Here is a 15891-nt window from a genome sequence, read left to right as displayed (position 1 = left end):
AGAAAGCATATATATATATATATATAAAAGAGTGTTTTGCACTGAGGAATCTGTCTGCTGAAATCAACCTGGTTAGTGAGAGCTTAATGATTTACAAAGATAATTGCAGAGATGAATCTTTTCAATAAAAGGTTTTTTTTGGTTAATTATATATTATCTTCTATATTTAGATCTCGTAATTTTTGTACTTCAAAAATTTATATTAAAATTTTTATTGAAAGTGAAACAAATAATTTTAGTTGTCTTAACGTTGCATTGACGAAAAATATTATATGGTACGAAAATGATAGAATAAAGAAAATAATATTATTTATTTTATTTAAAATTATATAAAAAAAAAATTAATATAATTTTTTTATGTATAAAAACATATTCGGTCTAATAACTAACTATATAGATAGAGTAACGCGTAATTAGCCCTTCTTTCCACTAAGAGATCGATCTCGCAGAGTGGTGGTCAAGTCAACGAAGCTGAGATCATGCCACGCCGTGCCCGTGATTCAAATGCTTCGATGGTGTTGCCATCTCGTTAATGATGGGAAGCAGTGGTTGGCTATTGAAGCCACACATAATAAACACGAGAGCTACTTCAGGGACGGTTGAGGCACGCCATAATAACGTTGGGCGGAAAGGTTAGACTCTCGAACTTTGACTTGACAGCCGCTGCCGTGAGAGATCATTCACAGTCAACCCCGTGGAACGGTCAAAGTCCTTCTATTCCCTCAAAAGTATATATATAAATATACGCCATTATTGTTCCTTTAAATTTCAATTTAACATATATATCTACAGAGCAGCTTACTGACAGTTATTTGACTATTCAATTTTCAAAATTTACGAGTATTTTTGTTTTTTACTTTATTGTCTATGGATTTGTAATCTACCCCATAATCGCACGGCACTTTGGCGTACCAGTCTGTGTTCCCGCTCACGTGTCCACCGTAGTGGGACCCGCACGTTCCGGTCGAAACAGGTATCAGGAGTTCCGTCACGCAAACCGACGAGCGGCCGTTTCGCCGTTCAATAATATACCGGAGAAAATAGAAATCCCATCATTGTTGACCTCTTCGTCCGTCGTCGTCAAGCTCCCCAAGGAGGACCCTTTCCCCCAGTCCTCCAATCCAATTCAATTCCGTATACACCTTCGCTTGTCTCGATCTCTTCCCTCTATTATTATATATACATCAGGCAGTTCGCACAGCTCCAGTCTCAGACAACCATCGCTTCGATCTTTAGCTAGGGTTGGGGCTCCGCAGGTGCGTCAGAATCACCTCGTCTTTACCATTACTTTTGGATCGCTGGGCTGCTATTTGGATTCTGTTGTCTTTCTTAATCTGTCGACTGACTAGAATTACATGTAAAAGCCCTCTTTTTGCATTGAAGAGAAATTAGATCGAGTTAATTATGATTCCAAAGAGAAAATATATTTCGTCTTTTGCTTTGTTCGAGGTGGAATTTTGTTTTAAGTGTCGATCTGTTGAGGAATTGATTTGGGAGCCACTTTTGTAGGAAATCGCCCTTCATTTCAGATAGTTTTTTTTTTTCTCTCTCTTTCCTCCAGATTTACAGAGTGCCATACGAAGGAATTGGTTCAAGTTTTGTTTGGTGGTCTGCAACTGTGAGTTTATTGGCGTATTCTGCCCTCTGTCGAGTTGACTGCGGAAGTTATGGCTTCGGCTGTTATGAATATGACCACAGCAGCGTTGGATTGGGTGTCGGTGGCTTTTGATGCCCCGCTTGCCCGAGCAGTTGTCTTTGGGGTGCATATAGATGGTGGGTTGTCTTCTTCCTGCGCTATGAGAATTGAAATTTCTCCTTTCCTGATACAATTAAGCGTTTGTTTAGTGGCTAAAATTTGACTTTTCTTTGGTTTTGCTTGTGATTGAAGGGCACCTGGTTGTTGAAGTGCTACTTGTTGCGGTCATACTGTTCCAGCTCACCAGAAAAAGCTATAAGCCTCCCAAGAAGCCACTTACAGAGAAGGTTTGTCTACTATTTTTGAGTTTCTGCTTTTCTAGATCGATGGTCTTTTGATTCACCAGTTTCTTATAATGAACTATCTATATATGAGATATCTGCACACTTATTCTAGAATACTTATATACATAAGAGTAATCTTGTCTTGAACATTCTTCCTTTTTCTTTCCTTTCTTGTTTGCCTATGTTGAACATTTATGTTGTTCATGAAGTGAGCTTGTTTTGAATAAATTTAAGAGAAGACATTTGAGAATCTTATGTCTCATGACACAGGAAATAGATGATCTTTGTGAAGAATGGGTCCCAGAACCCCTTCATCCATCTATTTCAGAGGATATGAAGGCTGAACCGCCAACACTGGAAAGGTAAAATGACTGCTGAGTTTCTTTGTAATGTTCATGAATTTTAAAGAAATATTTTCTTAGTATATGCTTGGCAGATTGATCTTTGCTAATTAGGATGTATGTGAAGTTTATAGTATTAAGCTCTAGATAATCGTGTGCTACAGTGTGTTTCTTGCATATTAACACATGACCTGTAGCTTCAAGTATTTTACTTAATCTATTTTGGTGGAGAATATCATTCAAACTTTTTACTTTTTGGGTTCTTATGTGACTTGAATTCAGCTTATTTTTTCCCTCCTTTTAATTGGGATTGGAGTTCATATTTGTGGCAGATTATTTTTTTGGAAGAAACTAGGTGCTTCTTTTCAAAAAGATTCTAGTAGTTATACATATTATTCAATTATGAAAGGGATTGAAAAGGGAAACACAAGTTATGGGTATTTTAAACAGGACCAAGAGAGTGATTGGTACCAACATTTAAACCAATACTGGTCCATTTGTTACGAGCCTAATATGATGTCCTTTGAATGCTGTAGATTTGATGAGCCTAACTGATTTGTTTCATCCGTGAGTCTCAACAATTCTGATTCGAGTGATTTAAAATATTTTGAGGCAAACACTAGAAAGTAAAGGTCGAAAGGGTAGATCAGTGGACATTATTCAGTGTCCGAGATGGTTCAAATGGAAAGGCATATCAGGAGTTTTGTGTGTCTTCTCCTTGGATTTCAAATGAAGAGGAATTCAAATTATCTATTTTCTAATTCCTGGTTATGGTTTCTAGGTTCTCCTTGTTGATCTTAAGTTATCTGAAAGGCATATCAGGAGTTTTGTATGTCTTCCCCTTGGATTTCAAATGAAGAGGAATTCAAATTATCTATTTTCTAATTCCTGGTTACGGTTTCTAGGTTCTCCTTGTTGATCTTAAGATATCTGAAAGTTGAAATTCATATGTACATGGAATTTTGTTCCTTCTAACAAGGTACTGTTTGATACAGTGCTGCTGGGCCCCATACGATAATTGATGGAAAGGAGGTTGTGAACTTTGCATCAGCAAATTATCTTGGATTAATAGGCAATGAGAAGATTATTGTAAGAATTAAATTTTTATTTTTTTCCTCTGCATCAATCTGTGTTAATATTTCTCAATGAAGTTTTCATAACAAGTATCTGTTTCAGGATTCATGTGTCAGTTCCTTAGAGAAATATGGTGTCGGCTCTTGTGGTCCTCGTGGCTTCTATGGAACAATTGGTATGTCTCATTCTTTTATCAAGAATTTTAATGTGTTTTCTTGTTAACTTCTGAAACATCTCTAAAATCCTTGTTCTATAAATTATTACCATTATTGCAGATGTCCACCTCGATTGTGAGGAGAGAATTGCAAAGTTCATGGGTACCCCAGATTCGATCCTCTACTCTTATGGAATCTCAACCATTTTCAGTGTCATTCCAGCATTTTGCAAGAAAGGAGATATCATTGTTGCGTAAGTCAATTTTCCCTTGTAAAATCTTTATATAAGTGTTAATCTTAATGTTAATCACATTGTTTTAAGATGTGCCATGTTCTATCATTTGAAAGTGTGAACTTCTCTTCCATTTTCTTCTTTCCCAGTTGGAACAAATGTGGTTCCATTGTGTTCTCTACATTCTAGAACTTCCAAAATTTTGTAATTTGCATAGACATTTTCTCTTTGTGCTTACTTCAGACATGAACTGGAAATGATTGTCACAATTCTGTATCAGTGTACATCATGTAGCATTTGAGGGTAGGTCTATCCTCACCTTAAGGCTGATCCATGACGAGGGGGACAATCATATGGTTGTTCACATCTAAACCCTCTGTGGATCCCATAGTGGTCGATTGCCTTTTCATAGAGAAAGAAACATGATGGTTCTAATGAATCAAGAATCTTCATTTATAATGATGATCACATGTTTTGATGTCTTATACGCTTTGGTTCCTTGTTTGTATTGTTCCACTTGAGTGATTTATTTGTATTGTTTTCAGCATGATTGACTGCTTGGATATAAGACAAATTCAATTGTCCTTGGCAGAATAATTTACTAATGCATTATCTTGTTTTTACAGAGATGAGGGTGTTCACTGGGGAGTGCAAAATGGGCTTCATCTCTCAAGAAGTACCGTTGTTTATTTCAAACACAATGACATGAAATCACTAGAGAACACTTTGGAGAAATTGACTCGGGGAAATAAGCAAGCTGAGAAGATACGGCGTTATATTGTTGTTGAGGCTGTATACCAGGTATGCATGAGAAAATGAGCCAATTGTAATCTTTTTACAGTACCTTGCTGTATCTGATATACATACTTGCCTGTTCCATTCAAGCATTTGGGTTTTACCTTCTTACTGCAAATTCTGTTGTCAGTCTATAAAATAGTTCATTTCAACCTGTAAATTTTTGTGGTCTTATAATAATCTCAAACTCCTCCTGAAGTAGACATTTTAGGAGGGTATGTCTACAATTTTTTCAGCTTCAGCTTACTAAATTTTAAATGGGTTTCAGCTATAATTTTTAAAGCATCTGAAGCAATACTATTTCAGTTCTTACATCTAAGAGTCTATTGTGGTTTTGATGTGTTCAGAATTCTGGTCAAATAGCCCCATTGGATGAGATTGTCCAGCTAAAGGAGAAATACCATTTTCGGGTGATATTGGATGAAAGTCATTCATTTGGTGTACTTGGAAACTCTGGACGAGGTCTTGCTGAATACTATGGAGTTCCTGTAAGTCAGCTTTTAATATTTGTTTCATCCACAGACTACATGTCTGTCTACCATGCCCTCTAAATTTGATTTATAATGCAGGTTGAGAAAATTGATATAATAACTGCTGGTATGGGTAATGCATTGGCAACTGATGGGGGTTTCTGCACTGGAAGTGTCAGAGTTGTTGATCACCAAGTAGGGAAACATTGATTTTTATCTGAATTGCACAATCCTGTAGGCTCAACACTTGACTGACTAGTGGAATTTTGATTTTGCAGCGTTTGAGCAGCTCTGGATATGTGTTCTCTGCATCTTTGCCTCCTTTTCTTGCAAGTGCTGCTGTTTCTGCAGTAAATTACTTGGAGGATAATCCCTCTGTTCTTACATCACTGAGGAGTAACATTGCTCTATTATGGAAAGGTGAGTTCTGTGATAAATTGCACAATGCTTTTGCTGGTTGTGTGCAAATCTTTTTATGTCATATTATGTATTGCTATAACTAAAGACGACTAGATGTGTCACGTTCTTATCTTTAGCTCTCTCTGTCTCTCTCTCTCTTTCCCTCCCTACTGCCATACCTTGCTTCTTCTCCTCCCTCCTCTCTCCTCTCAGTCAACTGGATTTCCCATGGAATAAGTACCCAGGAGAAACCTGTAACCAAGAACTTCTGGTGTGATGGTATGCTTCATGCATTATGCCTATTTATGGTTCCGGTTTATGTATTTTGATCTTAATGGGCCCTGCCATAAGGTCGCTTCCATCTGCATAGGTTTTCATTTCTTTTGAAGTTCTCTCCAAATAGAGCATCCTTGTGCTAGCCTCCAAACAGTGTGATCATTTTGGGATGACCAACCATGCGACCATTCATTACCTGGATTAAATCTCACCTTTTGCGGCTCTTTCCAGTCATGATCACCAACAGACAAGATATGGGATCTAGACATGTACCCATTCGGAATCTGAAATGTTGGCCTTGTTATCTAGTAATTGCAAATTGTAATTTGATTTGCTACTGGGCATCAGAAACTGTAGGATCTCATGGCAATCAATTATTGGTGAAGTTTTTTTAATGTTGACTTTATTTTACATATTTGGATGCTGCATGAAGCACCAAGTGTTAACAGATACCTTGTCTAATAATCTCATGACATGATTTTGTAGGGTGTGTTTGTTGATACTTGTTATCTTGGTAGTTGTCTGGGTCTGATAAATTTATTGCTCTATTGGAGTGCAGGATTGTCAGATGTACCAGGATTGACAATTGGGAGCCATCCATTATCGCCCATTGTCTTCCTTAAACTGAAGAAGTCAACAGGTTCCTCCAAGGGTGACTTGGAACTTCTCAACAATATTGCTGATAGGGTGAGTTAAGTTTTAAGTAGATATGTAATAACTGTGTGCATCACAAAACAGTCTCTGACAATTCTTGGCCATAGCAGATGCTGAAGGAGGATTCTGTTTTTATTGTGAGCACAAAAAGGTCTGTTCTGGATAAGTGCCGCCTTCCAGTTGGTATTCGGTTGTTTGTTTCAGCAGGCCACTCAGAATCTGACATTCGGAAAGTATCAGACTCATTGAGGAGAGTTGCAACAACGACTCTGGCCGAGCATCTTTGAGTTTACCTCACTGCAAAACCCCAAGTAACTGTTTGATTTGTCCATTTTACATTCCTGTATCCTATTTTAGTCATTTCATGGAAAAAGGTCAAAGAAAAGAGAAAAGAAGAGCGGAGAATCGCAGGGTTTCAAGATGACTGTCGATTAATAGTTTATTGTTCTTCAACCAAATTTTAGACTTGATTGATTGTCCTTCTGTGTAGATCAAGAAAGGTACAAATCTGTTGATTTTTGTTGTCTTATTGAAGTAATTTCCTTGTAATTCCATGGATGGGAATAAAATAAATGCCAATTCTTCTCAATTATGAGCTTGTTTGAACAATTGAACCCAAGTGCACTTGTTTTATATCTGTATTTCTTATTGGATTCACATCACATGCATTGTCTTGCTGTTCCATTTATCGAATGGCACAACTAAGTTTGCTATTATTATCGTCTACTTCACCGTATACTTATTCAGTCTATGAAATAGTGGAACAATGTGATTTCAGTTTGACAATTTTGATGTTTGCACCAAACTACTATGGCATTTCTGCCAAACAAAGATTTAGAAAGCCCACTGATTAAGTAGGGTGAACAGATTGCGAAACCAATCATCTCTTCATCTTTCTAAATGTTAGCAATCATTGGTTAGAGAAAGTTGTTCTTGACATGAAATGAGTGCTTGCTGACTGGAAACACAGGCAATCAATGTCCACATGAACACTGAACATTGCTACCATCCTGGTCTTGTAGGTTTATTTGCCTTTTCAAATAACCTATGGGGGCCTCATTTGGTGGATTTTGAGCACCCAAAGAATGGCAACCTATACCAGATGGCATAAAATATTTAGTCTATTTTTCATACCAGAAACATATGATTACTGCCATAACAAAAGGATCTCCTGATTGAAAAGCTGCTTTTCCCCACATATTTTAGTTATCATTTTTTCCATTGTCATACTACCCAAGTTGCAAAACTCATAATTGTTTAGGAAATTAGATCATTTCCTGTGCATCCATCTACTGAAAACAGAAATTTCCTTGGCTGCTTTGCTTCAGATATCTTGTAGTTGGTGATCTAGATGGTAGAAATGTCACCATGAAGCATGTTTGCATCAGGATCTGTTGGAATCAATCACATAAAGGAGGTGTGTTTTCTGGTGGCCTGGTTGGAGTATCCCTAGTGAACAATAACTGGGCAATATCAGGGAAATGAAGGATGGTTGCATCAGTGATCAATAACTGGATTTAGAGGTGATCAGAATTATTCTTATTGCCCTCAAAATATCCATAAGAGCTGACTGACATTTATCTGTGCTTCATGATTGCATAATATTATATTAAGATTTGGCCACACTGCAAGTAACCCAAGGAAGCATGGCATGCACCTCCAATTGCTCACCCAACAGCACTAAACTCTGTGGCAAAAGGAAATGACTTTTGGGGACCCCATTCACCTCTAAAGCAGGTGTACTAATGATTCCCAAAACACTACAAAAAAGTTCTTTTTTCTGTTCTCTAAAATCCCCCTACCTTTCTTTGTCCTCCTCTTGTCATCAAATTTGATGAAACATAAAGTAGACATAAAAGCTAAATGTTCACCATCTTTGTGTGTGTAGCAAAATTATAGCAAAACTAATTGTTCCATGTCCCTTTTCTTTATTTTCTTTCAATTCATTCATTGTCAATCTAAGAAGTCAGTGACAAGAAAAAAAAAAGGATAATAGAACTATTCCTCTCTCTTATTTTTCCTCCACCTTTCAAATCTTAACATAATACTGTAGTCCAAACATCAAATGCAACACTAGATAGTACATAGACTGTTCCATTTTGGATGGATTTGTATGATGGGCAATTGCTTGTAGAGGAAATAGATTTGATGTGGGACAGTACAGATCATATACATGAGATTATGGCTCACTTGCATTAGCATTTGACTTGATTTGTTCTGTTTCTCATGTCATTATTGAGTTTTCTGGGATGGATTAGTTGGACCTTGTCTCCTCTCCTCTCATCACCATGTACACATCCTTTTTTGCCTTTTACCTATATATTCCACACTTTCTTGATTTGTTTTTAATTTATATATTGTTGAGTAAGAGTTTCAGATTTAATTTATTTTTTTTCCCCCTTTATAAAAATCTAGATAACATATTAAGAACTGAGAGCAGAGCAATCATTCCTTGTCTACAGTTCAGTATCCCATTACATCTTCCCAACCTTTTCCCAAGGATGTTTAATTTAGCCTCTCCTCTTTACCACTTTAGCCAGGTTGAGGTAGCAAACAAACATCAAACTCCTATATTATATTTACAGGATGTGATCCCACTTTTAGGTCCAGATGCGTAGAAGTTAGAGGATCAAAATGCATCCCTCCCACCACTTACCATGAGCAAACCAACCCACACCGATTTCAAATGAGACCTGAAGACCTGAAGAACTACTTACCTTTTTGGTATAGGTTGGCATGCAAAGTCATTCAGACTGATCAAGCTAAAAAATAGTGACCAAATCTGAGATCTTTGTACGATATGAGAATTATTTCCTAGTTAAATCTCCATAGGTTTACGGTAAAGATCGACAAATGATCCTTTAATATCTTGATGAAATTTACGTTGCGTGTTTGATGACAATGTCATTTGATAGGAAAGATAAATAATCCTGATATATCTATATATTGAGTAGAGAGAGTTTATGGTATCCGCAATCTAACCGTAACGATTATAAAAAATATTTTATAAATATTTTAAAATTTAAAAATATCTTTTCTTCGATTAATATGATGGGTTTGATTTGTTACCTTTTGTCTTTTTCTATTATTATTGATATCCACCGATCATATATACGATTGTGCTTAGATCCATACACCATAAATGCTAATCCTGCAATATAATTAGAGAAATATATGGAGAAAGAGGAGACACCATGTACCATTAAACCCTATCAACAAGTCAAGAGCTGCGTGGGGTCTTCTACGAACAATTGCCTAGCTTTGTGCATGATCATGACTCGCCCCACCACCCTCCCTTCCTCATATTAAAGCCTTCCTCAATCTCTTCTCCTTCCCACCGCTAACCCCTCTTGCTTACCTTCCGACCTCCACAGCAAATGTCTCTTCTCGTCGCCACCTCACCCAAGGACTGCTCCAAGAAAGGATTCCACCTCAACAAGAAGCTCCTCTACGGCTTCTCCGCCCTCCTCGTCTCCATCCTCTCCCTCGTCTTCCTCGTCTGGCTCATCCTCCACCCCACCAAGCCGGAATTCTACCTCAAGGACACGGCCGTCTACGAGCTGAGCCTCGCGTCGCCGCCTCGCCTCCTCAACTCCACCATCCAAACCACCATCATTTCCAAGAACCCCAACGCGCGCGTCGGAATCTACTACGACCAGCTACACACTTACGCCGCCTACAAAGGGCAGCAGATCACCGCCGACTCCGCGCTGCCGCCGTTCTACCAGGGCCACCAGGACATCAACATCTTGTCTTCCTCGCTTAACGGGATCAGCATGCCCGTCGCACCGTCGTTCGGGTACGAGGTCAGCCGTGACCAGACTGCCGGGAAGCTGTACCTCGAGCTGAAGCTCGACGGGAAGCTCCGGTGGAAGGTGGGCAGCTGGGTGTCCGGGAGTTACAGGATCGATGTGGATTGCGTTGCTGTGATAGTGCTGAGACCCGGGGGCGATCCAGGACCGATGAGTTTGGTGCAGGGGACTCGGTGTTCTACCACCGTTTGATGGCCAGTAGTCCTTACGGTCTTTCTTGTTGTTGCTGTTTGGGAAGTGGAGATGACATGGGGAGAGTTAAAACCTGGCTTGCTTTCTGTGGGGAGGAGGATGATGGGGTTGTGAGTAGATAAAAGAGGGAAAGCCAAGTGGGATGTCGTGAGTCGAAGCATGCAGCTAATGGCAGCAGCACTTGCTTGGTTATCTGCCTTCTTCTGTTCATTCATTTCGGTTTCTTCTCTTTCACTTGTTTGCTGCTGTAAGGTTAGTAGTGGGGGACAGCGAAGATAAAAGCTTGGGCATGGTGGGCAAAGGGAGTCATCTACAATTCATCTGTTTCGGATACCATTACAAGAAGGAGATCGATCGGATAACTATAACTATAGATATTATCTATGGTGAAACCTTTTAGAAGTAGTAGTAGCTTTAGATATTATCTTTGGTGAAACCTTTTAGAAGAACACACCTGAGAGTAAAGCTGATGATGACAATGATTGGGGGCTGCAAACTTTGAAGTCTGTAGCAGAATTATTGCTCCAATTTTTGGTTGGTTGGTTTCAAGTGGGCATCGCAATCGAGTTGTCTTTCATTTCAGTTCATTGGCCTTTAGCTAAGAGTGTGGTTTAGGCCACACCAACTTTGTAGTTTGTCGGATCACAAACCCAAGAACAGAGATTTCTGCCTATTTAGTCTGATCCAACTTTAACCCACCCAACATGTCTTCTCCTCCCCTCATTTCTACTATTTATGATGGGTTTCATGTCCTATTATTTTTTTAAAAAATTAAATCCTTATTTTTTCACAAGGGATTAAAAAAGGATTAATTGTAAATTATATCCTATAATTAATTATGTTTAGTATTGTGGTTCCTATATTTTTAAATTTTAAAATGAGATTTTTTATATACTTTTGAAAGTAAAATATTTAATCATGTTTCTCCACACGTCGTCGATCTTGTTGACGAAAATACTACACGTGCTCGGTGATAAATCGAAATAAGATAAAATCAACACGTGCTTAGTGATAAATCATATGGTATTTCTATTAACAAAGTTGATAACACGAGAAGAAATGAGATTAAATGTTTTACTTTCATAATTACGAGGTTGAAAGTATAAGAATCATAATATTTCACTTTCATAATTCTAAGAATAATATATACTTAGTTTAAAATAATAATAATATTTTGTATGAGTGAATAGATTTTTTTTTTTATAAAAGTAATGAAATTTTATATTTGGGCCTAGAAAACTCTAATTTCTTAATGAATAATAAAAACTTATAATTCTAATTATAAATATAATATTCATATGATTCGACACTCTTTATTTACGTCTTAGAACATAAAATTCAAAGAAAATAAATACTTATCTCGATCGAAAACTTTACATCGATTTTTTTTTTAATCTCAATCTCTTCGGATATAACATAGAAAAAACTCATAAACATTCAAATTCTTATTATTCTTTTTTATCACACCATATGAATAAACATACTAATCAATCCTTTTATCTCCAAAACCCTCTTCTTTCTACAAATAAGAATCTCTTCGAATTTACTTTTTCTTTTCTTTTACCTTAAGAAATCCAAAAACACTCGTCACTCGTCAATTCAAACACAGAATGACAATTGTTAGTGCAAGTAAAATGATGTTGGAAGAGTTATAAGCAAGGAGACAAACCACGGCGTCGCTATCTAATGATGGAGTTGTTGGGGGCACGGCGCTCCACCGGAAACCGGCAGCCACGCAGCGGGTGACGCCATGGCCCCCCTCCTTCCCCGTGGAATGGAAGAGTGATCACATTGCAGAGGGTGAGCGAACAGTGTGTTGCAGAGCAGCAGAGCAGTGTTTCCAAGTGAGTGCAACGCAGAGAATCGTGTCAGGAAACGAACAGCACAACTCTGACAAATGGCTAAAGGTTTGGGGTCCATCACCGCCGATGGTGATCGACTTGGATGGCGCCTTGGTGGCTAAGGAACTCCGGTTTTTGAGTGACGGAGGAACTGTAGACTTGAAGTCTTCTGCCACAATACTTATCAAAAGCTAAATAAGCTGTCATTCTGTTGATCACTTCTGTCTAAAGAGAAATGTCCCATTGTGATGATTACATGCAAAATGATGAGCTGAAAACAATGCTAGATTCACTCTCATGCATATCCAATGCATCATGTTCTTTGCCTCTATCCTCATGCTAGATTCACTCTGATGCTATTCGTCATCAACAGATTATATATAATCTGTCTTTCGTAAATGATTCCTTCTCTCTCATGTTCTTTCACCGATGTACATGACTTGGGCAACACAGACAAACAGACGCATCACACATCATAAACTGTACGTTCTCAGCTGCATTTCGAAATGTTTAGTACTTCGATCATGATTGATTCTCTGTATCATGGTTTGACTGTAGAGGCCACTGCATCAGCTACGACTATCGAGAGCCAATGTCAGGTTTTGGGCAGATTTTGTCCACCAAAATGTGCTCGTATCAGTTCTTCGTCTATTCCCAGAATCATCCACTTGCTCAGAGCTCATAGATTGATGTCATCTGCAATCTAATGTCGATGTTTGCTTTGCTCAGCAGCAAAACTAAGGTCATCCGCATGAAGTTGGTGCCACTCACGTACGATCTCGGAAGAACTATGGAGTAGCGGGGGATCATTTACCGACGGGGTGAGAAGCCTGGGCTCCGCGATGCGATCATGGGCTCGTGTCGCATGGGGCTCAAGTACCTCGAAGCTGTGGGCAGCGTGAAACTGGTGGCGAAGAACAGGACGCCTCTCTTGTGTTCGTGCATGGAGGCCTTGACGTCGTCAAGAGACCATGATCCCATTCGATGTGATCCGATAGTGTGCGCGGGCTGTCCGCGAGATGACTTCCGCATCATCTTCAGCTCGATTTACGTGTTACTTGGTATCGATCATAGCAAAAATTCATTTTGGAGTCTCTTTCGTAATTGTTTCCCGGCGAGCTTTTTCTTAATTTCCTGTTCGAATTACCCCCGTGAAAGATTCGATTGATCTGTTCAGTAGATAGTTTCCATTTGGATTGGGAAGAACATGATGATACCTTTCATGAGAAGAACAAAATTTATATGTTAGCTAAATGACAACACATATAATCGAAATATTGAGCTACGATTTTACAGGTTGACTGTGGTTTCTATGTCAGAAGACTGACATAAATCCAAAGAAGATTTCTTGTAGTGTGAGTATTGTCAAAACTTGCTTGTCCTCTGGTGAGACTTTGATACCTCATTGAATTTGTCTTCGCTGTCAGACATCTTCTATAACAGCTCGTCAAAAATACAGGAAAAAGATTTGATTTTTATTAGTTCAGAAGATAAAATAAGATTGAAATCTCGGTTCTGATGGTTTTCTCGTCTTCTTCTTCATCTTTCTCCAAAATGACACCTCCTCCCTCTTTATAGTTTACTGGAGTGCTAATTGCTGTTGAAATTGGCAGGACCTGCAAACAGTGATCAATGAATGCTACATGCTCTTCTGCCAAGTTTCTTTGCGCTGCTGCGGCATGTGTGATCTCATTTAATGCAGTTTACACATAAAAAGGAGGTGCCAAAGAGACATGCAGAAGCAGCAGCATGCAACGATCAGGGGAGCCATAATGGCCTCCTGCCATTCCTCTATTGCTCCTGCCGCAGACACATTGTCCGCGGCAGAGACAGCAACAGTGGAGCCAAAGTTAGTCGCTACAAGTGGACGACATGGCTTCCTCACCGTGGTTTGCTCTTTTTAGTTGCAGCTATGCTTCGGAAGAGATGCCATCCACTCTAATCGTGCCGCTGTGAGCACTACGAGTGCAGCAAACTTCTCTCTTCTTCTCTCTCCAGCTAAGGATGTAGGCTTCTCTAACGAAATGAAGCAGACAGATAAAAGAAGGTGAAATGTAGTGAGCAAATCTTCTCACTGAAAGCATAAATCCATGGATCATTGTTCTGCTGCATCAAGCTCTGAAGAAGACACTAAAGGGAAGTGAAAACGACCAGAGAGCAAATCTCATCACCAGTGAAAACATCAACATTCACGAGCCATCATGGATTCTTCCTTCCTTCTCAAAGGCCTTGAAAAAGTAAGGCAACCTACCCACCATCATCGCAGGAAAACATTCCCCTGTCGACAGACCAAACGAACACCAAGACCCTTCCTAAAAGAACAGGGAAAGCAGAAGCTACAGAGACAGGAAGCCGGAGCAGCCATCATCAAAGTTGAGCGCATAGCTATAAGGGTCGTAGTGGAAGCTGAATCGCTGCTTGCTTTCCCTTCCTTTCGCCAGCTGCCTCCTTATCTCCGCTCTGAGCCTCCAGTAGAGGCTCTTAAACCTCCTCTTCCCTCCACCCAGCACCACTCCGGCGTCTCCAAGACCTGCCACGGCCATCTCCACTTCAAAGAACGCAAACGGGACAGGACTTCGACGAAGGAGTTGCCTCGTCTTATTCTGCCCTCGGAAGAGCGGGGACAGGTGAGACAGAAAGAGGCTTCTTGGGCAAGTCTTGCAAGTATGGTGGGATGTGCAGCTATATAGGACAGAAGAGGATGGTGAGGATGCTCCTTTTGTCTACCCTTGACTTCGATCCAGCTCTCGCTGTCACAAATATAGTGCATCACACCGCATGGGACAAAGCGATGTCCCATCTATTGTCTGATGGATATGGATAGATGAGACGTTTATGTTACATTGTTTCGGAACACGTTCAGGGCTGGCAATAATGTTACTTACTCGGTGTTGGAAACGAAGGAGAGGTGTAGGAATCGGATACGTGGATGTTTGGCCTCGAGAACGAAAGCAGGTGATGCCGAAATCGACCACCTGCGGCTCTCGGCTTCAATCTGCTTCGACAAGCAAAGCTAGTTTCAAAGCAATTGCACGGACGATGTATCTCGTCATTAATTCTTCTCTATTTGGACGCATGAATGTTCCGCTGAAAGCTTACGTGATTCTTCGGCTTCTTTATCATTTTGTGGTGCTGCAGTGTTCGCCTGGAAGGCATTCTGGATCTGTTCATGTGGTTTCAAGCTCAAGATCAAGCGAGGACCCAAAGGAAACAGAGTGTTCGCTGTTCCATCAGTTCGAGTCGAGACAGGGTGAGGTCAAGTGGCCGCCGCCGCCGCTGGTAGGCTTGCAAGTGGAATGTGAAGTGATGCTTTCAGAGGCCACAAGGCAATTGATCGAACGACTGGGGGAGGTAGCTTTTGGGCGTCTGCAGTGCTGCCTCGGGGTCGCAATATTCCGACTTTTAATGCGAGCGGGCGTCGAGACAGGCGGACGCAGGGATCCCGTCCCTCCTCGTCCGCCGAGCACGCGAAACCCAACTCGATTCCCCGCTCTGTCCACACCACCATTTGTGCCCTGGAAAAGACAGGTTAACGTCAAACTTCACTTGGCCTTTTGCCCATCTCTCGTTTTCGCCACCCATCATGATGCAGTATTATTTGAAGCCAGATGACAGTGATTGCTAACGGAAGAACGCTGTCCGTCGGCCGATCAAGTCAAAAGGCTCACGT

General features: G+C 39.9%; 2 protein-coding genes across 3 annotated transcripts; both read left to right on the top strand.

Moving 5' to 3' along the window:
* The first annotated feature begins 1080 nt into the window (after window positions 1–1080).
* LOC103984941 (long chain base biosynthesis protein 1b) lies at window positions 1081–6965 on the top strand. Of its 2 annotated transcripts, none has more exons than XM_009402524.3 (13): window positions 1081–1256; window positions 1562–1773; window positions 1889–1983; window positions 2251–2342; window positions 3317–3410; window positions 3498–3570; window positions 3671–3803; window positions 4409–4583; window positions 4925–5065; window positions 5147–5242; window positions 5326–5467; window positions 6282–6409; window positions 6487–6965. In XM_009402524.3, the coding sequence occupies exons 2-13, from the start codon at window positions 1668–1670 to the stop codon at window positions 6661–6663; spliced, it is 1452 nt and encodes a 483-aa protein (XP_009400799.2). In that variant the 5' UTR covers window positions 1081–1256; window positions 1562–1667; the 3' UTR covers window positions 6664–6965. The 2 variants fall into 2 exon arrangements, with proteins under 2 accessions (XP_009400799.2, XP_064964837.1); XM_065108765.1 differs by lacking the exon at window positions 1081–1256 and adding an exon at window positions 1257–1357 and having other exon boundaries at window positions 6487–6834.
* Window positions 6966–9654: 2689 nt separating this feature from the next.
* LOC135611699 (NDR1/HIN1-like protein 26) lies at window positions 9655–11068 on the top strand. Its single transcript, XM_065107346.1, has one exon. The coding sequence runs from the start codon at window positions 9754–9756 to the stop codon at window positions 10378–10380; it is 627 nt and encodes a 208-aa protein (XP_064963418.1). The 5' UTR covers window positions 9655–9753; the 3' UTR covers window positions 10381–11068.
* Window positions 11069–15891: the final 4823 nt, after the last annotated feature.

This window comes from Musa acuminata, chromosome BXJ2-5, assembly GCF_036884655.1.
Source record: "Musa acuminata AAA Group cultivar baxijiao chromosome BXJ2-5, Cavendish_Baxijiao_AAA, whole genome shotgun sequence".
Classification (NCBI taxonomy): Eukaryota; Viridiplantae; Streptophyta; class Magnoliopsida; order Zingiberales; family Musaceae; genus Musa; species Musa acuminata.
Note: the sequence above shows the minus strand (reverse complement) of the source record. Positions and strands in the feature narration are given on the sequence as shown.

Bases quoted from the DNA above. Each gene is read 5' to 3' on its own strand.
- LOC135611699 (XM_065107346.1), top strand. From the start codon at position 9,754: ATGTCTCTTCTCGTCGCCACCTCACCCAAGGACTGCTCCAAGAAAGGA.
- LOC103984941 (XM_009402524.3), top strand. From the start codon at position 1,668: ATGGCTTCGGCTGTTATGAATATGACCACAGCAGCGTTGGATTGGGTG. The intron at 2,343-3,316 runs GTAAAATGACTG...TGTTTGATACAG, and splicing joins GAACCGCCAACACTGGAAAG to TGCTGCTGGGCCCCATACGA. The intron at 3,804-4,408 runs GTAAGTCAATTT...TTGTTTTTACAG, and splicing joins AAAGGAGATATCATTGTTGC to AGATGAGGGTGTTCACTGGG.